The 25,992-nt window shown below is 40.8% G+C and overlaps 1 protein-coding gene across 1 annotated transcript in view; it reads left to right on the forward strand.

Annotated features, from left to right (window-relative positions):
• Positions 1-23,293: 23,293 nt before the first annotated feature.
• The window catches only part of SLC2A9 (solute carrier family 2 member 9), an 82,965-nt gene continuing 80,266 nt past the window's right edge, over positions 23,294-25,992 (forward strand). Inside the window, exon 1 of the mRNA XM_058838873.1 lies at positions 23,294-23,492. Coding sequence (XP_058694856.1) covers positions 23,424-23,492 — 69 coding nt within the window. The 5' untranslated portion in view covers positions 23,294-23,423. The remainder of the gene's footprint in view (positions 23,493-25,992) is intronic.

Raw genomic sequence — 25,992 nt, forward strand, 5'->3', positions numbered from 1 at the left:
TTAGCCATGAGAACCCCAGAACTGCCATCCTTTGAGGCAGATAATTAACCACAATTTATTCTTGAATAAAACTTAGCATTTGCCATAAAATCCCAGAGGCATAGTTGTATTTCACAAAATCTTAGTTCATCACATGATGCACAATGGAGAATATTTATTAGCATAATCTAGTCTAGTACTGCTACCTCTCACATTAGCATGTATTTAACAGGATCAGAGAGGACTGCTAGAAAGGAATTTCTCATGCAAGACTAAACTCTGCTTTAGGGGTAGATACACTTCCTAGAAGAAGAAAAGACAACAAACAATGCAAATACTAATAGGAGCAGAAATATCTGTTAAACTGATGTTGCATTATGAAATAACGGATGTAGCTTGTTCTTTTTATATTTTCAAGTAAATATTTGTGCATAGTTAATATGGTTCTTGAAACAGAAACCAAGTTAATTTTAAAGGCTGGGTCCTCAACTGTTCAAAGTATAAATATTATACCCTGAAAAGAAGTTTGGGCTTTTACTTATCTTCCAGGGTTTCTAGTTATCTTCTTCTCCTTGGTGTGTGCTCCAGAATTAAGTATGGCTTGTTCTGGTTCAGCCTAAGATTCAGATATGTATGGAAAAAGATGTCCTGTGGATAATAAGAACATGTGGCTGGATTGCAAATATATTTGAGCGAATATTTAAGTCCATGAAATTTCTTCATTTCATCAAAGTTTTTTTCTCTGAATTAAGTTCTTGGGTATTTCCATAGAGAAGTCATTCTGGTACAGGAGTCATCAAGTACGTGAGCACGCTGTCTTTTGAGATCAGGGATTAATCACTGGGTTAAATACCTGACTCAGTGGTGAGGTCTCAGCTCTGGTTCTGTCCTGAGCCCTGCCCCATGTGCAGCTCTATAGGCATGGGGCTGCTGTGGGCTGCTGTGCCTAACACTGATTTTTGTCTCTGAGCCAGTTTGGAGACTCTCCACTCTAATCTCCTGTAAATCCGGCTCCAGGGTGGAATGATGATCACTTGGTGTCTGCAGATTAACAAGATTATATGGGGGTTTATTTGGCATATTAGGTTAAATTCATCACAGGACTTAGATGGAATTGGAAGATTCAAAACTGACTTTAAAGCCAAATTTTGTTTCAAAGTGAACTGGATAGCCCTAAACGCAATATACAACTCTGTAGCTTGCTGTTTCTGCAGTAGCCACAGTGCTCAGTTTGGGGTGAGGTGTCAGATTCCTACAGTATCAAGTAGGAATCTGCTCTGAGCACACTGAAAATCTCCCTAACCAAGTGCATTTACTGCATGACTCAATGCAGCAGCTAGGAGCAGACTTGACAAAAAAGAGGCAGCCATGGACATGAGCTAGAGGAGCAGCTTCAGTGACCTCTTCACTCCAGTGGCTCTCAAAGGCTTGCTCACCCCAAGACACAGGCTGTCAGCTGCTCTTGAATGGCTGAAGGGATTAGGACTGTATCACTCTGCAAAAGTCATGCCAAAAGCAGCCTTTCCTTAACTCTGTGTGGTGAGAGTTACAGCTCCAAGGCTCTCGACCTGGCTCTGTACTGGAGTGCCATGAACAGTTCTGACACAGCCTCAAGCTTTCCTTTGGCTATACTTTTTTCCCTAGTGAACCTCCTCTTCATAGCTGCACACTCGGTACCATTTTTCCAGGACAGGCTGTGGCAGTGCCTTTCCAAGTCGCCACTAGTCCAAGCCTGATCTATGGGAACTGGACTGAATCTCCTTATGCTGAGTATGAGACTGGAGCAAAGTTTCCCATTTCCTGATGTTGTTACAGGGAATTATAGTGGCATTGCTAGAAAGTTAACGCCCTAATTTTTTAGGGGAAAAACAAACAGGTGGGTGTTAGTCTGTTCCTGCAAAGAATGGCTGCTCGTATTGTTCTCACGTCAAGCTCTTAATCTCTGAAGCTCCACATATGTCCTGGTTACAAGAGACAAACTCAGCAGCACATTCAGAGACTCACTGTCCATGGAATGTGTTTGTCCCTATAACCTTTGCATAGTCTTGAGATGAAGACTCCTCAGCAAACTCCTCATGGCTCAGCCACAGTTTTGAAAATTAGCACAACTGTTCAGTACTTTCTGAAATACCTCACTGATGTTTTAGAACAATCCCATACTATGATGGTCAGAAAGTTCCAGCAGAATAAGATGAAAGTGTATTTATTGCGTGACTGACTAACTTGTCCTTTCTTCTTTTGTTTGTTTTTCTCATACTCTTTTCTTCACCCCAAGTATGGTGAACTCCCTACAAAAAAGCTCTTTATCTGTTGGATAGTGAAGCAGAATGCCAAACCTGGGGTTTGTAGTCACTACCGTGTAAATATTTAATATCAGTTATAATGGTTCTTTGGAAATAAAGGGTGTATCACCCATAATTGTTACTGGCATTGCTATTACAGTCTCCTGGATCCAAGCCAGGAGGTCTGGCAGATGCTAGAGGAAGCACACTTAGACCCTTAAGTGAGGCACTAATGTAAATACAACAGTGTGTCCTCTGTCAGTGCCTATTCAAGCACTGTGTGGTCCATTTGACTGGACTGTGCTGAGTCTGAGGAAGTTGCTGTGATAACTGTGAATCCAAGGCTGAATTCCAGTAAAGTTCAAGCAGAGAAAGATATTGGTTTGAAAAGAGTTCTGAGAAAAACAACTAGATTCTGGAGTCAGCTTTGCATTTACTAAATTTATTAGCATCCATATGACTAAAGCTGATAAATGCAGAATTTCTTAGATATGTCAATTCTTTAAATGTTCAGCTTGTGTGGTTTTCAGAAGGCTCTGTAAGATAAGATCAAATGAAAAACAGCTAGTACAGAACTGGGTATTTCAATAAATAATAATTCTGTATTAATGTATTAATGCCTAATTTTAAATGCCTGTTGTTTTTTTTTTTCTTAGCTCAAAGGCCTCCTAAGACAGGTGTTTATTGTTTTTCTAAGGCTTTTGTTATAGTGAAACAGACTGTCTGACATGAAAACTAATGAAATGAAAAAAAAAAGTCTTGTTTACTCTGAGAAATTACCTCACTGATTTTTCTTCTTTCAACTTTATTCCACTACAATTAATGGCTTAATATTAAGGCAACAGATTATCTTATCACCTGTGCATTTTTTCCCCCATCAGCTGACTTTGTTCCTTACCTATTATCCAGTTTCTTCCCTCCTGAGGAACTTAAGGTGGAGTGCTTACCATCCCAGTTCAGGGAGGGAATGCGCAGGACATAGTGAGAGCTTTCTTGGGGAGCAGGGCGGCGTGCCTTGTGATGCATTTAGTTACTGTACATAAGAGGGACAGAGTGAGCCCTGAGCAGTCTCTACCCCATTGGGAGGGCAGTCACGCCTCCCCCGCCCCCATCAGCCATGCACCGACTGAAATTCGACTTCTGGGCAGAGGGGTTGGCAGTTCAGAGCCCTTTCTGCTCACTGGAAGGGAAGGAAGAGGTTCTTCACTTTGTCATCCTTTCTCTTGAGTGCCAGCACAGCAGAGGATGCCCAGCAACCCCCCGTCTCTTTACTGATTCACTAAAGGTTTGTTTATATGGGGAATCTTCTGACTGAGAAGAGTCTGTGCATGTAATGTCACAGCTTTTATCTTCTGGAGCAACTGTTCTGTAACTATGGCATTCCTTGGAAGCAAAAAATTCTTTAGTGCTTTCTTTAATTGATGTAAGTATAGATTAATCATACGCTACCTTGGCAAGTGCCTTTATAAAAAGTAATTTCTGTCCTCAAGCAGTAGAGCTCATTATGAAAAATAGTAAAAACCTCATTATAAAAAGGAAACAAATTCATGGGGAGTTTCAGCTCCATGGCACAAATTCTGAGCTGTAAACTTGGGGTCTGACAAAAGTATTCTGATCTATTGGTTAGAAGGGAACAATCTTGCAACAATAATATCCAAAGAAAAGGTATGGTGATTTCTTGGAGTGTAGTAATTTTTGTGGAAACTCGGATAGATGGGGGACTCTTGTATCCTTGTTTGTTTGTATTTAAGAGGGATGATCAAATATTTATGTTAATGGGAATTTATTATCTCAGTCTTATGGGATTTACTCTTAGTCTAAATACATTTTGAGAAGAGTGAAGGATGCTCTCCTTGCACAATATCCTTCTTTACAAAATAAATTAAGCATTCTTTACTCAGCCAAGGGTCCTAATTCTGTTTTACATATGTTGCTTATGGTGATGCAATTTAGGGGTCAAAGATTTACACTGATCTCCTGAAAGCATTGAAAAATACTGTAGGCTCAAGTTGAGGTTGCGATCTTGTATTTTTTTTATCCATTATCTTTTTGAGTCCAAAGGTAGAAGAAAGTCATTTACAGAGAGCACCCTTTGCTTAGGCACACAGTGTGAAAGGCAAGCAAAGACCACGGTCTGCCTCAAGTCTGTCGAGCATACCAGAAGAACAAACCCATCTCTTTAACCACCTTCAGTATTAACTGATTTGGAGTATATTTTCACTTCAAGATTTTTGAGAAGAACAATACCTAACACCTGTAAAATACTTTACTCCTGCAAGCACTTTTTGGACCATCTGTCCTCAGAGGAAGGAGACATTAACTGGTAGTACCACAGACTTTCTTACCTGCTTGCTTTGAATTTTGCTTCTATGTTTCTGTTCTAATGGTCTAATGTTCTAATAGTTCTGTGATCTAATCAGCTGTCCCCAGTCTTTTGGAGTGCAACATTATGGCTAAATAATCAAAATTCTTTACTTGGAAATAGAGTCATAGAGTTCAAAACTCTGGGGCTGAAAAACTGGAAGTTAGGCAGGCCAAGAACATGGTTTGACAGTGGGTACTTCCCTCTTATACTGGTGGACTTTCCTAGTGAATGTATTTAATGCTAATCATAAGCAGGTGAATCAAAGAGAATACAAAATACGTATAAAATCCAAATCCTTTAGTCTCAAATAACTGTGGTGGTTGGTCTGACTCTCTCAGTCGCACTGTCAGGGAACAGGACAGCCAGCTGATGCCAGGGTCTGCACACTACCCTGTTTGCTCCTGAAGCAGCCTGATACCTCCCAGGCTCCTAGTCCAGACAGGACTGATTCTCTGCACCTGTTCTAGTCTCACTAACCTCATATTTGTCATTCTTCCCTTCCTCTGCTCCTCATGTGAGGAAAGGTTTTGTTCCTCTGCCTGAAGGTGAGATTTGCTCTTTGTTGCTCAGTGACAGTGCTGAGAGGGTAGGGATAGAAAAGGAGGAAGCTGATGGCTGTATGGAGAAAACAAAAAAATGGGAAAAAATCTGCTTCTCAGCTCTCATAATCTGGGGTATGTGTGCTGCTGGTGGTCTAGTGGGTTTGTTTTGTTCTGTTTTGTTTCCCAAAACAAAGCTTTCAAAATAGCACTATGCTAAAACATGGAGTAGCCCTCCCTATCCATTGCCACATCCTAAACACCTGGTTATCTCCCTGTACTTCAGAGACATGTGTTTCCCAGTCAGTCTCATGTTATAGAAACAAAAAGTCAAATTACAGGTTCTGTAATTTTTACATATAAGTACAGAATATCAATGAAGATTAATCTTCAGTCTTTCTTCACAGGAATAAAAGGGGCTGATAAGTAACAGAAATTAACTACTTATTTCTGCTGCTAATCTATGACCCAAACTGCTTAAAGACAGTTAATCTCTATTTCTGGATTTCCAATCAGACAAAACTAGTCCATGAATGAGAAGGAAGAAAATGGTCAAGTAATGGAACAAGGGGTTTCCCCTCTTTTCCCCACTACACTGAAACAAGGAATCTTACCAAGGGATGCAGCTCTCTCATGGCTTTGTTTTAGCAGACAGAAGTTGTTCCTCATTCCTAAACTGTGTGTTACAGGGGAAGGGGCAATAAAGCTTTTGGCTCTTATTAGAATTTTACTAGGAAGGTATTTTATGAACAAACATCATAGACAATGGGTAGAAGGAAATGTGGTAGAGATTTGTTTAGAAAGGGAGTTGTCAAATCAGCTTTCTTTAATTGCAAAAGGATTTTGAGGTGTGCCACAAAGTTTGGGGAAGATGTTTATTACTGTTCCATTACTTTATTACTGCTTCTTAGTTTACAAATTGGCAAGAGAATTTTGCAGTCATACAATGATACATTTTAATTTAAGCTGAAAAGGAAGAACAAATAGGTAATATTGAAAGCTACCAGGATTTCCAGCAAAAAAAACCCCAAACATTCAGATTCTGATTTAGGAAGCTATTCCAATACAAATCTTTTTGACTGGAGACTGTTTTTAAAAGGATTAAAAAAAAAAACAAACTATTTGAGCTCTTGAGCAATAAAATAAAAGTGAAGCAGATAGAACAAGATCATACCACAGAGCAAGGAAAATTTGAAGGGAGTGGTATTCAACTCTTAGTCTTGGACAAAGGGCTTGGAGTCATTCTCCACTGCTACAGAAACCGAGTCATTTGATTTCATGTAAAAACACCTTGAAGAGGAGAAACTAGTTAAAAAATGTTTTGTCTGCCAAGCTGTCAGTGTTTCAAGGCAGTACCTGCAAACATGAAAGAACATGTTGTAGAGAAGAGGGCAACTTGAAACAACCAGATTCCTCCCTCCTTGTATTTTTGAAAAAAATATTAAGCCACATGTGATCTAAAGCTGTGAGACCTTCTCTGTCTCCACAGTTGCTTGCAGTTGTCAGTTATCCCTTTTGTTGTTTTCATACCCACAAGATTCCTCACTTTGAACTCCAGGTATTTCCTTGGGAATTTGGGTAGAAGAATCTGTATCAGTAGCTCAGAACATTTTGGTTTAAAGGCAACAGTGAATTACGATAGGTTTGGATGGTGAGTGTCCAAATGCAGTTGGAATCTTCTCCATGTTTGCTTTTGTGTAAAGCTTACCACATCAGAAGGGTAAATCCGAGGAGTAAGATCCGAGAAGTAACATCACATGTAATCTGCTATCTCTAAAATCTGTGGTCAGTCAGGGACTGACAAACAAGACACAAACAAGTCTTGATTTGGCCAGAGAGGGCTGTGGCTTCCATGTAACTATGTGTAAAGGCATGAGTCAGAGCAAAGATGTGCATGTAAATGTGGTGCAATCTAACCCCTGATTTGAGAGATTATCTTGTCCTTGGTATATCCTACCCACAAAGGATACTAGACCTTAATCACCTGATGTAGGTCAGGGCAGAGGTCACTAAATGAGGCCTGAATGTCATAGGGCCTGGTATGGTACCCAGCTTTTGGCTTTGGTATCTGTTGTGGATTTTCGGGTAAAGAATCAGCATATAGTAAAGTCCCCATGAAGAGAAAAGGAACAGCAGAGCATGTATTAATTCCAGCAGGAATAAATTACTTTCACACAGAGAAATGAGTTGAAGAGTTAAAGTTAGGGTTTCAAACAAAATTTAAGCTGGGATAATTGCAGACAGCAGGATATTGAGGGAGTGCTTTGCACCTGGAGGGAAACAAATATTAATCAAAATGATCAAGAGACAAATCAAGCCACAAGGATGGGGTGATCATGAGGCAGAACCGAGCCTCAGATAGCACCATGTTATGGTCTTGCAGAAATAGGAAGAAAGGCAAGATGGAGGGAGCAGCTTCAGGAGTTTAATGAATGAATTTCATTCCTTAACTAAATCATTTGAGGGGTAGACAGGAAATTATAGTAACAGAAGAACAGGAGAATGAATGGAGAAGATCACAAAAATTTTCCAAATTTCTGTTTCAAGACAAGTGCAAGATCTCTTATATGTGAAGAATATAGTATTTCCCATACCTTGCTGCCTTGAGGACTGTTGAGAGCATATCAAACTACAGCTGACACCCGCATTTAACCATTTCAAGCAGTTAGATATATTCAGGGTGTTCCATGAAAATGGCATATATATTTGTACTCTATAAGCTTATGTGTCCACCCAATGCAGCTTTGATGGCAGGTCCTGTAAACAGAAAAGTTACTATGGTATGTCATAGTTTTCTTTCCTTTGAGACAGTAAGAATTCTTACAGGAGTAAGAGGGACTACATTAAATGTTTGCCTACCTTATTTTGGCACACCAGCTGTTTCTCGCAGGCTGGATAGAAGCTGCAAGCCTCTTTTGCAACAGCAATTACGCAAGTCAGTTTTTTGGTGTTCCTGCTTCCCTGGGTTATATTTTTGCACTCTAATGAAACAATCAGACAAGTTTCCAGCTGTTAATTAACTGCATGTGAATTGATTTTTTGAAGAAGGGGAAATATCAAACAAAGCCTTTACTAACTAGGGAAACACCATCATGAGTTTCAGTTTAGACAAATTCACGGTGTTTCCCTATTCCATGGTGATTCTTCTCTCAGCATCTGTTAAAATCTTGAGTACAAAGTTGGAAAAACTGAATGCAGTGGCATTATTATCATGTTTGCTTGCAGATTATTAGCTTTCTCTCATGCAGCTGATAAAACAGCAATGGTTCTATCTAAATGTCATACCATTTGTTGATAATCAGTTATTTAACCACAGGGTGGATATTTGCTCTCACTACTTCTGCAGAACACCATATTATGCCTATTAAACTGTTTAGTCTGAAGCTTAAATGCCACACAGAAGATTATTTCAGGGACAGGATTAATTATGTTGTCTTCATCTCTCTAATTGGTAAATGATGTATTAGGGAACATCAACAAACTGTTTTAGAATTAACCATCCATAGAGCAGACCTCACGGCTGCATTTCTGACAGTTTTATGTTCACAATTTAGCTGTCAGGAGGGTGGGGAGAAGAAGAAGAGAAAATGTGCATAAGACCAGAGAAGGATTTTACTGCACCTATTGTTAAAAGCTCTCAACCATTCCTATAAGATATATCTGTTTCTGCTGCTACAGTTACCTGCCTGGCTGAGCTCTTGTTTTTTGACCAGACCTAGTCTCACTAATCAAGAACCCACTCTATTTTATAAAATTAATTGAAGGAAAAAGGTTAATGAGTTTGCCTATTTCCCTTGTGCCCCTCCATAGAGAGATCTGTGAGTCATGGTATTGCAGCAGTTTGTGGGGCTCCAGAGCACACTCAACATTCACAAACCTTTGCTGTGCACTGCCAGTGAATAAGAACCACTCTGAAAGCCTGATGTGCACACACTCCTCTTGGAGAGGGGCTGGGCAGGGGGGAAAAGGGAGAAGGCATGCCAAACACTGGTGGTATGTAACACCCTGATGGGTTGTGTTCCTCAGCCACAAAACCAGCCAGGTATAAGAATCTCTACATTTTTATTTAATTACCATATTTCTTTTTCCAGGACTTAAGAATAGATGGTCAGAAACCTGTGCCCTCTCCTCCAAAGACACTACAAATCTGTTGTATCACAACTGAAGTAGAAAGAGCATAAGGAGCCATCAAATAAGATGAGTGTGAAGGCAAGAGAACTTTAATTAAACCTTTTCTGAAAAGGAAATAAACAACTGAGCAAGGAATTTCTTTCAGGAATGCTGAGAGAATGAAAGATACGCAGAAGAAAGAAATTAATTAAATATTGTCCTAAAGGCAAACTAGTAACTCAGAGTAGTCTGATAGAAGTCCAGTCTTCAAGATATGCTTGACTGCCTCTGCCCTTCACTTCTTATTCTCAGCCTCTTGCTGTAAGAGAGTATTTACAGTGAAGACCCTACCAGCAATAGACTGCCTCTGTAGGCTGTAGTGCTCCATTTTGTTGATGATTCTCCTTTGCTATTTTGATGCCCTGCTTTTCCCTGTCCTGGAGTATCTGGATCCAGCTCAGGTTTGCCTCTGCTCTGAGTGATCCCTTGTACCAGTTCCTGGTGCTACTGCAGCAGCTCAGAAAAAAAAAGTGAAGAATTTTACCAAAACAGAAATTTCCTGTCCAGAACAATTAATTTTTAAAATAAACACACCGCAACACTCCTGGCAGCAGAGAAATCCAAGGCTGAGGTTGCCTGTTACAGCATTAGGTGAAGGGAGATTCCTTGGCACATTGGGGAGATTATGGTGCAACCACAGTGATGTTTTTGCTTGAATTTTAGTAAACCGAGACATGTTCTGGCTTGTAAGGCAGAGTAGTCTTGGAGCATGTGAACTGGATGTCTTGTAAAGTTTAGGAAAATGAGAACTATTTCAGAGACTAATATAGATACAGCCTGTGAGGTATAACTGCTAATGTAGCACCATCGGAGTGTGCCCAGGGAACCAAGCCCATAATGTAGGAATGTGCAGGTAAACCTGCACACCTTCACTTAGGAAAGGTATGGCTGATAAGTGTCACAACACAAGAATTAGGGAAATTCCAGATGAGTAATCAGAAAAGAGGTTAAAATGGACAATCTGATGAATGGATGCTGTCAACCCATTGCCACAGGAAGCTGGAACAAACAATGTCAGTGAAGTGAGCATGTGACCCAGATGAATGGAAAGTGGATCCAAACACATATTCTAATTTAGGAAATTGTTAAGAAACCAGAATCCAGAGACAAACTTTCTTTGTTTCTCATTGCTTGAATAGCCAGTCCTAGCCATTATAGGATGTGACTACAGGGCTGATCAAAGGCAGTGCTGGCAAGTTTTATGGAAATGAGATTCTTTGTGTAATTGTCTATACCTTGTAAAGGCTCTGCAAGGAAAGGACAACCTGGGGAAAAGGACACATCTCCCTTCTAAGTTAGCATGCTTAGTCCAACATCCATGATTTCTGTCCTCTGCATCTGCTGGGAGAGTAAAGGCCTACATAACAGCATCTACTGTTGGCTACAGTCTGAAACAGTATCAGCCTAAGAACTCCTTTATTAGGATTAATTTCATTGTTTTTCTTGGGTTTTTTCTGCCTCAGACAACTCAACTGTTTCCTTTCTAAAACTATTCACAATGGTTTCGGGATCTTTAAAAAAATAGCTACATGTGAGTCCATTTCTGTGTATTTATTAAGGGTTTTTCTACATAAATATGCATGTAAAGCAATCCATTTTATCTGCCATTTAATGCATAAAGCGACTTTCTACAGCTCTTTGCAAGCAGCCTTAAATTTGAGTGTCCCTAGTACAGCTTTATGCAAACTTTCTCCTCACAATTGCTCTCCCTTTCAAAATAACTCAATGATAGGTATACAATTCTGAGATAGCCATATTCTTGTGTCTTGTTATTTCTTTTAATGGAATTAATTTGACACAGAAATAACTCAATTCAGCAGTATGACCAGGATCCAGTTTAGCATGGTGCTTTAGCACTTGTATAACATGTTTGTGTGCTTAGCAGGGGTTTACTTGCATCCCATACTGGTCTGGAACAGTGAATGACCTTTCAAGTAATGAAGCCACAGGAAGTACTTAAAACCCTGGTTTTTATTACAACCATAAATGGGAGCTAAGGGGATCTATAAGCAAAACTCTGCTGTGCAGCTACCAGTAATTTCAATAATGGATATTGGAATAAGAAGACTACTTTGAATATTCTTCTCAATGGCTTAGTATGCGCTGCCTATAGATTCCTGCTTCTGTTCTCAGGTTAATGTTTTATTAATTGCCAACATAAGTCTTAGCATGAAAGTAATGCCCCTTGAACGAACAGCATAGTAGAAGGCAATAACATAGTGTTCTTACAGGATTTTTTTGCCATACATGGCGTGAGTCATGCACTTGGACATAATTCAGCCACTATCACACCCTGTTCATATAATTGGCAATAAAACTAGGAACAATCTCACTGATAGTGACTTGCCTTATGTCAGTGTTCTTGCTTTCACATACTAGTTTATACCATGAAATTACAGTAGCTTGTTCAACTTTCAAACCTTTAATAACAAGAGTGGGCAGAGGTCAACTCCAGCTGAACTTTAAAGCCTGTACTTAAACTGAAGAGATCAAAAGGTGGCTAAAATGGGAAATGCAAAAAACAAGGGAAGCAAAAAAGCTGGAATCCAGTAGCTGATAGCAGCAAGGCAAACAGAGGATATTGGGCTATATATGATGTTACAAGAATTTATAACTTGGGGATTTCATGTTGCCTAAGAAGCTGTGCATACATCTCTCTGGATACTTGTACAGTTCCAGAGTAGGCTATCACAGAATCATAAAAGCATTTAGTTTGGAGAAGATCCAAGAGTGATAAGGTCCCTCCTGAGCCTCCTTTTCTGCAGGTTAAACAACCCCTGTTCCCACAGCTGCTCCTCATAAGAGGAGCTCCTGCCCCCTCATCAGCTCCTTTGCCCTTCTCTGAACTGGCTCCAGCACCTCAATGTCCTTCCCAAACTGAGGCTATGTGAGGCCTCACCAGTGCTGGGTACAGGGGGATGATCCCTGCTCTAGCTCTGTTCTTTCTCTCCATAGGAAAGATTGGAGCCAAAATGATGGTTTTCTGTCAATGTCTTTTTATTTCAGAAAATGAGAAAAAGGGTATTTTATTCACTTGAAATTACCGTGACATTAATTTAATTTCTAATGTTTTCCTAGGATATGCTGTTCTGCTTACATAATTATTTCTATGAATTATTAGACCATCTAAATAATTAGGTGGTTAAAAAGTATTACTTACATTCCTAAGCAAAGATTGACAATGAAGTTTACTGTAGAAATTTTTATATATGTTTATTTATGTTTTATAATTCAACTGCAACTGACACAAAGATGATCTCGTATGGAGAATTCCTTTTGCTGTCAGTAGTTCTCACCAGCTGAGAGAGTCCTGCTTTTGACAAAGATACTGTATTAAACTTTTGTGGTATCTTCTACCTCCCTGTTTGGACATCACAGTTCCAATGGCTAGCTTTCAGAGCAGAAAAGCATAGAACAGAAACACTGCTCAAAGCATTGTTTATTGTCAAAGACGAAACACACCTTAGATCTATTAAGAATTTACTGTTAACTGTGAGCCTGTTTCTATAATTGAGATTTTATGAGTCTTGATATTAGTCCAGATCTACTCACTACAGAGAAAGGAAGAACAACAATGTGTCAGCAATGCTACCCCACACTGCTCAGATCCCCTCCTCTCCCTAGCATTGCACTCATCCATCCCCTGCTCCTCCCAAAGTTGATGGTTTCACCCTCGTGGGGGGTGGCTTATGACAACTCCTACAGCACCTACAAGTCCTTTGGGGTTTTTTTTTTTGCCTACAACTCCACAGCTTCTGAATTTATGATATAAATAAATTCAGATATTTATGCATGTCTGCTACTATTTCTTTGACACTGAGTCCCAGTCACCTGGTAGCAGCGCTCAGGCTCAGCCAGAAGCCCGACCTGCCCTGGTGATGAGGCAGGTCTGGGGTTCAGGCGTGAGCTGAAGTCCCCAGGTCAGGGCAGATACAGCCCTGTCCTCACCAGGCAAGTCCACAGTGACGAGGCAGGGCTGAGTTAGCCAGGGTGAAGCTCTGGATCAGTTTCACCTGGACTGAGGACAAGGGTTGAGAATGTCCCCTAGCACGCTCTCCTGAGGGAAGTGGAGGGGAGTCTCTGCTGTTCCAGGAGGCTCTCCTCATGGCTGGCTGCTGTGAGCTGCTGAAAATGGTAATAACTAACAGACTTTGATCCCAATTTGTTTTGAAATGCAAAGCAGGCACTTCAGCCACCAGCCTTTCCAATGTTTCATAAGCCTTGGCAACATAAGGCAGTTTTGTATAGTTACGTTCATGTAATTGAAACTTACTGAGTGTGACGAAGCATTTTTTGTACCATTTTTTAAACTACAACAAAAGACATTTAAATTCCTCTGGAAATCACAGATGAAGCTTGAGAGAGGAGGACCTACCTTACTAGCTTTTCCTTTTATTCCCCAGTTCCTCAAAATGGAAGAAAAACACACGTCCAAAACACGCAGAATTTTACCATATTTTCATATCAAGATATAATTACACAAATTAAGGTAGTGATACACTGAAGCCTATTTTTGTATTAAATTACCTACCCCTACTTTTAGAGGGGAATACTTTGATAATATCTCTTAACCTTCAAGAGAATAAATGGTGAACCACTGCTTGCCAGGTTTCATGAATCTGAGAGTGGGAGAATAATTTGTTACACAAATATCTCTGATTATTTTTAGTCCCTAGATGAAGAAAAATGAAACTTCAAATCTTAAACTACAACTAGACAAACTAAAACGGTTTTGTAGCTTGAAGCAAAGCTGGTATTGGGGTTATTTAAAATAGCTGGACAGGTTGGATAGAGCAGAGTTTGGCAAAGTTTATTTTCCTAGCTTGATTTCCAGGACTGACTTTCACAAGAAAGTAACATAAGCATATATTTCTACCCTGGGCTTGCTCTGCATCCTTTTTAGGCACATTCAGCCTTGCAAGGAATGTTGTACTCCAGGCTCAAGCAGGGCTTGCTGCTCTCAGGGGACTGGAGCCTTGCAACTCAAGATTTGAGCAAGCTAGTGACTGGCTGAGGTTGCAATGCATGTGAAGGCATTTTGATTCTTCCCTCTCCACAGAGATCAAGAGTGATGTCTAAGGCTAGAATTCATTATATCAGTGAGGATGATCCTTGAGTCAGGACACACAGCTTGGTCTGTAGGGTTAGCAATTCAAGTGATCTTTCAAAAAGATGAACAGTTCTCTGAAGATTTCAAGAGAAGTAGTGAACAATTCCTGAGTGTAATAACATTGCTTAAGTGTGTTGCTCTTAGAAATTTTTAAATATTCTTTGATGTTCAGCCAAAAGGAACTTAGATGCTGGGTACTCAGCCTTCAGGATTGAGTCCTAAGAGGGCTTCATTTTGTGGCACCATCCTTCTTTATAACACAAATTACTTTGAAAGTGTTTCCTTTCCACCTGGAGTGAACCTATACAAAGCAGCAGCTCTGGTCTTACCTCAGGGCATGACCTCACAACATAAAAGCCTTCACTTGTCAATATTTAATTCAACATTTACTAAATGGTACATAGATGCTAGGCTGATTTCACTGAAAATAACTTTGTAAAGATTAAACTAGGTTTACTCTACATGGAGGGTAATGTTGAAAATAACTCTAACATAATAAAAACATTAAACTCATGGCTCATAAGATTTTTCCTAAATGATGACATACTAGACTTGCATGTGTACATAAGAAAAAATGGTTAAAACAACACTAATGGCCAACACAGCAAAGGTAATTATTAACCACTTTTTTTTTGCAAAATAGCTAGAAAATACTTTGCTGTAGCTGATCCAATAAGCTGTCATAAAAATCAGCAAAAACTATTTTAAAATATTCAATATTCTTGTTCTGTTCCCCCCAGATTTGTTTGTTCTCCTTGTACAGAAGTGTAAGTATTCAGAACTTTGAGGTTTTAAGATGGAAGGACTAAATAAAAATGGTCAGTGTCCTGTTTTTTCTCCCAAAACTGTGGTTTTAGCAGTGCAGGAAGCAGTGTTTTGCCATCAAGGACATACAGCCACAAAAAGACACCAAATTCTAGTTTTGGTGGTTAGACTATGTGAAACACTAAATATTTTCTCTTTCACTAGCAAAGTATTTATGTATATGGTTAATTTTCCTATGGAATTAGCTTAAAACTAAACTGTATGCTACTCCTTTGCTAGATCAGAACATTTTTGTAGACCCAAAATCTTAACATCAGTTTGAGCCTGCATTTCCAAGGGGACATATCTGCATACAAACCAGCTACATCTTTATGTGTGAATGAGCATTCACACACATAGTGACAGACACTGTACAATCTCTGGTTATCATATTTTCTCTAGCATTTGTGTTTCCAACTTCCTAACAATGAAAAAAGCATCACAAACATTAAAATTTCACAGCTTTATGTTTGAATAGTCACTTTGTATGTTTTTAACGTAGACGTGCTTGTAATATTCTAATTTTTCTGCTTTATGATTTCTTTCTTGTGTGGTATCTAACAAAGTAATTCATGGTTTGGTTGTGCTAGTTCTTGGTCACGTCTGTGTAAGTTGCTCTTGGGATGTTTTCTTTGTATTCTTGCTCAAAATAAAACAAGGCAAATTAATAAACCTGAATATATAGCTTGGGAAAACTTGGATCAAAGAGAAAGTTTGTTTAGTCTGAAAGGATTAGTCTTATCATAGAATGAGCTGCTCTTCAATGATCATTGAATCAATGCACTTTGAACATGCATGTGTGTCCAAAGCACACACAACTATGTAAAACTTGTTTTATAATGTAACACTGCCAGCTTTATATCCCTTCTTTCTTATTTTCCTGTCCCTATGCTAATCATGGGACATCTTGAGCAGCAAATTCTTTCCAGTAGTGACTGATGCTGCCAGGAAGTAGAGCATCTTGGTTTTAGTTTTCATAATCTAATCACCTGGGATTAATTTTAAAGTTGTAAAAATTTCAGTTAAAATGTAGATTATTTGCAATGAAAGTTAAATGTATACAATGTATACATTTGTATAAATGTATAGGAGCCAGGAAGGTATCATCTCTCACTTGTAGCTGAGATATAAGATTTGTTTGAAGCTCACCTGTGTGCTCCCTCACTCTCACTCCAGAGAATGAATCTCCTATTTTCTTTTAGCCATCATGTTACAAAGAGCTAAAGTAAAAGGTCAGAGGTGATCCGTAGGAGCTGCCAGAACAATTACAACTTGAAATACAAGTTGTAATTAATAATTGTAATACAAACCAAGAACCACATGCTCAATAATCCCACTTTACCCAAAAGAACAAAGTTATTTGAAATTCCAGCCAGAGTTTATGGGTTCAGCCAACTCACCTTTGTACAGCTGCTTCTCTACCTAACATCTCTTGGATACTTAACATCTGCAAATTTAGGTATAATCCAACTAAATTACCTATCAAGGTCCTTAGAAAAATGCTGATAAGACTGATTTAACATACATTGAACTTTCCAAGAGAGCAATATGTGTACAAGCAGGGAAAAGTCAAAGCAGACAGCGCCTTTTCAGAATGGAGTGCTCTTATCTCTCTTAGCTTTGGATGTAAGGCATTTATAACAAAGTCAGAACATCTACTCCCTTGTCCTGATCCATATTTTGTTTAATTTTTAAACTAACACTGATATGGAGCTTCTCTCTATGGCACAAAGAAGATGCTTTACAAGATAAATCTTTTTTATTAACTACTGTGAGGTTAACTACTGTACAGTGTATTCTGTACAGTACTGTCCCAGCCTTCTATAATCTTGCAAAGGGGTGACTCCTCCCACATCATCTCAGGTATTGGCCACTCTTAAAAGCTATTTATAGCTCAAGTATTGGCCCAATACATCACTGTTAAAATCTATTTATAGCACATGGAATGCTGTGGGTGTTCCTCAGTATAGTCACTTGTAATCAGGTAAAAATATAAGAATGCAAGTCCTAGCCTTAGGCACTTGCATTTCAAATGTCTAATGGCTCAAATTCAGGAAGCAAAGTTTTTTCACGGTTTGTGGTGTCTGAAACAAAGACCTCTTGTAGGGTATCACAGCCATACAAGGCAGTTTGTTTTCTATTGGGCAAAAAACAGACATTGCATGAATTCCAGCTGAAGCGTCATACTATTCTTTGTTTTTACTGTTAATTATTTATTACTTCTGAAACGGTATAAAAGAGTTAAACCTGGCTTTACATTCAATTTGACAACTTAGTTGTCCCTATTTTAGAGAAGAAGGCAGCAGCAGCAATTCTGAAGAGGGCTGCTTATGAGCTGCATTGAACTTTGCTGGAAGTGAAGAATACTTCAGATAAGTGGTGAGTAGCATCTAGAAATTGGACTTGACACTTTGCAGCAAATTTGACAATGTTCTCAAGGGGTTGACTTGGGGAGGGAAGAATAGATTTATCTTGGTATACACCAGTGTTTTGAAATTTATAAACAAATAATTTCCTGTGCTAGCCAAATATTCAGCTTCTATGTAACTAGTCATTAACTCCAAAATCTTCCTCTCCTAATGTAACACATTTCTATGGAAAATAGCTTTAATTTTCACCAGAAATTTTTAGAAGAAAATCCACCAACACCCGACAACAACCCAAAACAGGACACTTCACTTTGAGATAGAAACTCAATCTTTCCACCTCTTAGTATAAGAGATCAGATCATGACTTGTATGAAATATTGAAATGCAAATATAATAATTTATAATTTTACAAAGGCACTTTAGGGTGGATACTATGGGTACAGGAAAAAAAGACATGTTTTTTACCGCTATGTAAACTAATTACTTAAAATACAGGTATTTCTGGGAGCCGGGACGTCTACAGTATTTGAGAATAACTTCTTGTAAATAGTTCAGTACCATGGGAATGCTGTGTCTAATTAAAGTCATACCCCATCTGATTCCATCAATGGTATTTTAATATTGGGACTGCTAGACATTTTTCATAAACACTATAGGAAACATTGATTTGTACCATCTCACTAGAATCAGAATAGATCTAAATTAACAAAACTGCTTGGGAAGAAAATAATCAGTTCTTAATGGAGTTCCATTGTACCTATTTTAATCAGGTAGCTGTGTCATTTACCAGGATCTAAATAAGCTGTTACTGCTTTGAGGACACAGAAACTCAAAATGTCTTCTTCACATTGAATGTTCTAATTAATCAATCTTTCAATTAATCGATGGTGGATTTCTTCTGTGTGAGTGTGTATTTGTGCTTTAAAGTACCAGAGAGAGGAGCACATTCACACACCATAAACTAGGAGCAGAGGCATCTGTATGAAAGCACAGGCAAGTCCTCAGCTTACATCTCTTACACTGCAAGAGCAGCTCCATTTTTGAAAGGCACAAGCACTCAGCCATGGAAAACTTCTGCTATAGCCGAGTAGAAAAAAGATAGCAACACACAAGGTGTGGAATAAGAGTGAGGTGCAAAACTTTTCTCCTCCATGCTCTTTTGTCAGAGATTTAGTGGTGAATTAAAAAAAAAAAAAAAAGGAAAAAGAAAAAAAGTATTTATGAAACATGGACTTATTTCCACTACAAAGCATAGAACACCAAAGTAATTAAGTTGGGAAATTTTGTCTCCCTAAGGCAAAAATTATTAGATGTCAGTCTATCACGGACAATAAGACTTACTGAGTCTGTTTGGGTTATTTTTACACCAATGTGTTTTCCAAAGCTTTGTCATTCACACCTTACTCTGGTGTCTCTCTTGGTGTTTCTTTTTCCTGTTGTTAAAAGAAAGCAAACTATTCTGTGCTACAGTTGAGAGAAGTGTGTCCTGAGGGGTAAAAAGCCCTTTCCATCCCTAAGAGGTCATATAAGTTTATAAATACAAGTGAATTTTGTCAGCTGGAGGCTGTTCTTCCACATTTCTCCCTTCCAAAGTAGTGTAATGTTGACATAGACATTATTTTTCTATGGAGAGAGTATAATTTTGTACTTGGGAGACAGATAGGGAAGCTGTTCATGCCCATCAAGAGGAATTTGTGACAGGAGAATCTTTTATATCACAGATAAATTGCCTGAAACTTATTTGTATTTTGCTTTGGGTGGAGTGACCGAGGCCTTGGTGTTAGCCCACGCTCACCTGATGAAGATGGCAAATGGGCCCTCACTGGCCACTGAACCTTATGCTCAGACTGGACAACAATAATTGATCTAGTCTAGGTTTTATACACTTTTTAGTCTAGCTTGGTCTTGTTGGGGTTTTTTTAACATCTGTGTACTTTAACTCAGCTTTCCTGAGGTGGTCGTCTCCTTGTCGATTTTATCATTCAGCTTAGCAAATATGGCTGTTTAGAATCTTAGTTCACCTGAACTGCTCCCTTTGCATATTTGCTTTTTCTGAACATGACAGCTTTCCAACAGCTGTTCTTTTCCCTGACTTGCAGTCAGTAAATGAAAGTTGAATGTTCAATAGAAGTTCAGAATTAAACCTGGATTTCAGTAGGTTTATTCATACCTCTCCCAAGTCAGTTTGCTGTGCCAGTCATAATGTTCCATTTTTGTGAACTGCTGAGACTTCCTTGCCAAGGCTAACAATTCATAGGATTCAGTTGTATTCCTTATCCTACCAGTGAACTCAACTCATACATTGCTAAATAAACTGTTGGATAAGTAGATAAGCAAACTAAACTAGATTAGAAAAATCTAATCTGCTGTGACAAAGGAAAAATAATGAATAAATATCTTTGGATTGACAGCTTTAGCAACTTTACCTGGTACTAGCAATATGAATTTCAGAGGGAAGGAATACTTTTCCACACTATTAAAATTTTTCAGTGAGTGGTAAACAACAGCATCAGAGCAACTATGAGCTTTTCATTCCCCTAAATGGATCATCCTTAGATTTTGTTGAACTCTGCAATCTGAAGATCAGGTTTCTGCTTGCTGCAATCATGTCTCTCTTCCCTGCACATGAGCCAATAAGATGCAAAAATAACATTGACAAATCCATGCAGGATTTCCGTGGCTTCTACTCCAACCCCAGCCCAGATATCTTATTTTTTCCATCAACTAGAATGTCTGTTCTGGATATGGTAACATTCCTTTTGCTACAGTAAAGCTGATATCTCAAATAAGTAAAAGAGAGTTACCTGAAATATAGGAAGGGTAGCTCAATTTTAGCACTTATGCTGATGGTGCATTGCTAGCAGTTAAACTTTCCAGACACACCAGACATATCTTAGAATGTTTTAAAGATGTTCTGAAAAAAATTCAGCAACATAAAAATAAGTTCAGTGAGGGAAGACAGACACAAGTTATCCCTGCTAGTGGCTTAGCTGTTAGGTTATGTCTCCTTAGATGCTTAGAAGTTTCTCACTCTGTTGTTTCTGTTTCAGTGCTATGACCCATATACTCTTTATCAGCTTTTAAATTCCAGTTTGATGATGCTTTGTTTGTGCTCTGTCAGAACCTTCATTAATTTAATTATCTGTATTATTCATATATGAAATCTGTATGAGATGTGAGATCTTCAATGAATAGGTCATGATATTTTTCATATACTTGTTGAATGTGGCATGGGAAAGAACTGTTTGACGTGACTAATCCTCTATCCTATAAAGTGAAATACTTTTCCATGAAAGCCCTTTCTGAAGAACAATTTAGCAGTAATTCACTAAGGCCCCTTGAAGCAGAGGAAAAGGAGGTTTGCAGGTTGTTAGTATTAACTGCACTGGTAAGTAGAGAGAGAGGAAGGTAACTTTTCTGGCTTTAGTACTTCAAGGATGTTGTTACATCTCTGGTTTCTCTTACTTAAAAGCTTAGACTGATTGCTTGGAACCATCTGATATAATGGCCCCAGTACTGCCAATGTCTCATAGAAGTGATTTCACCCTAAAAACCTCTTGTAAGTGTCATGGCCTCAACCATCCTGTGTGCTGCTTCACCAAACTGCCTGCTACTCCCCACATCTCATAGCTCACTGTCTTGTAGACTCCTGTCTGGAAGACAACTTGTTTTCAGGACTGGATCTATCATTACCATAATGATAGTAAGCAAAAATCTTGAAATGCACTGTCATCTCAAGGTGTTGAAGCAGAACAACACAGTAATCCATGCTCCAAATTAACTGAACAAACAGGCAGACTGCCCAAGATCATACAATGAAGCACCATGTAAATATCAGATCCCCACTGAAACACCAGAAACCAGTTTCATTTCTTTATAAATTAAGATTAAAATGCCCTTTAACATTATTTAAGTACATATGATGATGTACAGGCAAGAATTTTCTTGACAGAACAGTAAATAAATGGACTCCTCCTTTGCAAATGCGCAATGACCTAGCTCACAAAAGGTCTAATAATAATTAGAATCACACCAACAATTAATCCAAATGCCTTGGCTGGAACTCAGCCATAGTAATGTAGTTCCACCTGACTAAACTTCTTTTATAGTTGCAGTGGGTCTGATGTTCCTTCTCTAATAGTGACAGCATGTCTACTAAAGAGGCTGTGTCTTTTTTTCCCTCCTGAACAGTAGCACAACTTTCCCTCTTTTCTTCCTCAGATATTATTTAACAAGGTGGAGAGCAAACAAGAATTTAGCAAGAATGGAGAACAAACAGCAAAGCAACGGCATGACAAAAGAAAATAATGAAGTCAAGAAAAAAGTGGTGAGTGAATTCCTCAAATCTTCTATCAAGGCATTTGTTTTCTGTTTGGAGACTGGAGGCAGAAAATAATTATAAAATATGTTTAGTTTCTGTAACTAACCAAGAGTGGTTGGAAAGGATCAAAAATTGTGAGTGTGTTAAGAAATTATGTACATATTAATCACATGTAGCCATGGTATTTCTATTTGAGTATGAACTGAACTACTTGCACTGCTATTTAACATGAAACAAAACAAAACACAGGTGTCTGATTCATCTTAAATACACTCCGTATATTCCATGGACTTGATTCTCCTAACTTGACTCTTTTACTGCTTATGACAATTCAAAGAGGTTATAAATGGTGTCCAGATCTTCTATCAACATGTACAATAATTGTGCACATTAATGAGCAGAATCTGGCTTTCTTTTCAACCAGTCATCTTGATCTGAGCCAGTGACACTTCAAAGTTATTGCACCATAAACTGCTTTCCAGCCTCCATTGTTCAATGGCATTACTTACTTTGTCTTTGAGAGCTCTAAGCTAGTTCTGAGATGTGCAACATATCAGAAGCTCAGATTTACACCAAAATCAGCTACAGTCTCTTGGGGACAATTCCCAGATGGACTTAATACTCATCATTGCCAACTAGAAGGTATCATTTAACTCCTAGCAGTTCAAAATTCCATGCTTGCAAGTAGCTGCTTTCAAATATAATAGCTGAAAGCTTTTATCTTCCCCAGGTGGCATGTCTAATCCCCATCCTTAACACAGCAGTAGCGTGGCGTGTCAGATCTAAACCTCCTAACGTTGTGGAAACATCCTTAACATCTTAATTGGCTACAAATTTTGTGGTATCTTCACTTTCCAGCCTCGGCAACACGGGAAAAGTCTTCCCCACCTAGGGGAAAGGTCTAGGGTCTTGCTCACAGAAGGGCTGCCCAGGTCTCCAGTCGGGACCGCGGCAGGGGCCCCTGCAAGCCGTGGTCCCCCAGCCCCAGTGTCACTCTGAGGCAGGGCCGGGATGGACAGCGGGCCGTGACATTCCCTGCCCTGCCTGGATAAATCCCCGCGGAGGGACGGGCAGCCCCAGGCGCGGCGGCGGGCGGGCACGTTCTCCTAAGTTATGTGCGAGCACGCACAGAAGTGAGCTCGTGTTCCCTCCCCATCGCTCGAGTCCTGCCCGCAGCCCCGGGCACCGGCTCTGTCCCCTCCCGGGAGCCGCGTCCTCCCACGGCTGACGCTGCACGACCGGGGCCGGGACAGGGGCTGGGACACGAGCAAGGACAGGGACAGGGGCAGAGAGAGGACCAGGGGCAGGGGCATGGCCAGGGACAGGAGCAGGGACCGGGACAGGGACAGAGACAGGGGCAGGGCAGCCGCGCCCCCGGACACCCCCGAGCTCCCGGCGCGGCCCCGCCGCCGCCCCCGCGGCCGCTCCCCCCGCGCCCCCGCTGCCCCGGAGATGCGCGGCCGCTGCGCGCCTGCGGAGGCGGCATGGACGGAGCGGCGCAGCCCGAGGCGGACACGCTGGTGGAGCGGGGAGCGGGCGGCGCCCGCCGGGGCGTAAGTAGCGCGGGGCGGCTCTCCGTGCCGCGGAATGCCCGCAGCCCTTACCGCGGAATGGCCGCAGAGAGCCCGGCGGGGCGGGAGGGGAAGCTCGGCCTGCGCTGCCCACGCCTCGAGGAGGATTAACGGGAGAGGGGGTGATTCCGATCCTCTCGGGCGCCGTGGTGGAGGATGGTGCACGGAGGCTGCGGGAGCCGGAGTAACAGCCCGGGGCTTCCCCCAGAGCCAGGCGGAGCTCGGGCTGCACAGCCCTTCCCCGCTCGGAAAGTTGTTGGTGCCGGTGCAGGGGAGGCCGGTGGTGGGCAGAGCTGAGAACACGGCAGCCGCCGAGCCGGGACCCGGAGGATGGGCGGGGGTCAGCGCGGGGCCGGTGCGTGCCCGGCCGGGGAGCGCTGCCGCGGGTGAAGCGCCGGCCGGCGAGAGTAGAGCAAGGCGAGGGCACTGCTGCTTCCTCGCTGCTCCCCAGGACCACCCGCAGGCTCTCAGGGCAAGGGCAGAGCCAGGGAGAGGGGGACGGAGGTTTCCCTCATCTCCCGCAGCCCCGAGGGCAGAGCTGCCGGACGGCGCCGGCTCCGCGAGCACCTGCCGGGAGCGCCTGGCCCCGCGGGACCTGAGTCTCAGTAAGGGTATCCCCAGTGTGGTGCTCCAGGGACCAGCCTTCCTGTGTATTGCTAATTGTAGCAATATCTATTTAAAAATATTAAACTTCCTTATGCATGTATGCAGTGTTTACCGCTAGCAATAGCGTTTAAGTTTAGTCTGACGAGGGGGCTATAACTAACCAAAGTACGATAGTCTAACCTGTGTTTTGAAAACTGAAGTGCAAACTGAAATGCAAACTGTCATGCAGTAAATGAAAAGACAGTTTGAGACTCATGGTAGCCAGCACAAATACTTCACGGCATGCTGAACAAGGACTGGAGTTGAGAAAGGCATCTGCAGACCATAGTGCCTGGGATCTGTGATTAGACCAAAAACGTGGTCTTTCATAAACAAGCAGTCCTCGGGTATCTGCAGGTCTTTGCTGTGAGCTGCCATGCAGCTTTTCTGACTGAACACTTGTTGCTGTGGTGATGGTCACACGTTCTTGCCTTCGGGCTGACAGTAGTGATGCATGGGCACATGCATGGCCGTGAGGCCAAGGAACACCTATGAAGGAGGCGTGATTGCCTTCTTGATTCCTGGCCATTGTAAAAGACACTGTGGGTTGTGTTTATCTTTCCTTTCCTTTTTCTAATGTTGCCACAGGGTAAATAGTTTTTTGAGCAACAGTTTGATTTTCTTTTACATTCTTGCTTCATTGTGCTTTTGTCTTTATCTGGTGTTACTGAAGCCTGAGCAAATATTTAAAATAGTGAATGAGGAGACAGGTCATGGAGAAGTTGAATTTCATATTCCAAGTTCCAAAACCTCTGAATTGACTGAGCCTGAGGTTTTCTGCAGCAGCCTGTATGCTTAAAAACTTCATGGTATTGAGTAAGTTTCTAAACCCAGTTATTACAGTGTGAGGCTTTCGAAGCACTTCTGCGATTTGCCCTGCATTATCTTCCACTATGCGTCATGTACATATAATTTGCCTGTACTGAAAGTTTTGTGCCTTTATTGATGTTTTTAATAGCCATTAGGCTATAAGTTCCAAGTATTTTTCATTGCAGGATTTTTCTGATGTGTCTAATGTTGTTGGAGTAGAGCCTTTTAGGAACATTGCACCAAGATTACTGCATGACACTTGGGAACTCACACTTATTGTTTGTGAACCCTTTGGGAGCAGCCTGGTAGACCACCAGAAATATTTCCTCCAGCATCATTCATTCAGAGTAGTAGCAATTTCTTCTAAGTGCAGAAATGCTTGTGCATAGCAGAGAAATAATAAGCACCTAATATGGGGTGTTATCATCAGAAGTTAAATAAAGCTGTGTCAAGTTCCTACATTTTGTTAACAAAGTAATGTGCAAACTCTGTGTGTGTGTGTGGCAGGCTCATTTTAAGAAGCTGGCTAATAATAATAAACTGTGTTTGGCTTATGTAATGATCTCAACGGGATATATTTCTTACAAGGCTTTTCACCCCCTGTACACTTCCTCCTGACCTGACCAAAACCAGGCTGGTTAATGAACTGTGTAATCTCTTAAAAGGTTCCCACATCATGTGGAAGAAGTTAAAAACACTCAGCCGTCCTACATGGTACATTTTGAACGCTCAGAGTTGGCAGCTACGAGTGCCGCAGACCCCACGTGCTGGGGTACACTGTGCTCTGTCCCCAGCACCCGGGTGTCTCATCCTCTCCCCACAGGGCACAGTCTATGCCAGCAGGGTGGCACAGGAGCTCTGGCACATGCCAAGAGCCGTGGTGTGCTCACCTGCCCTGCTGTGCCCGCAAGGCTGCTGGAGCTCGTTCCACTCCGCTGTCACTGCAGCTATGCCATATACACAAACCTCCTCCATGCTCAGCACCTGCATTTTCCATACAGCTTTGTGCAGTTGACAGAATGTATCC

This window comes from Poecile atricapillus, chromosome 4 (assembly GCF_030490865.1).
Source record: "Poecile atricapillus isolate bPoeAtr1 chromosome 4, bPoeAtr1.hap1, whole genome shotgun sequence".
NCBI classification, from domain to species: Eukaryota; Metazoa; Chordata; class Aves; order Passeriformes; family Paridae; genus Poecile; species Poecile atricapillus.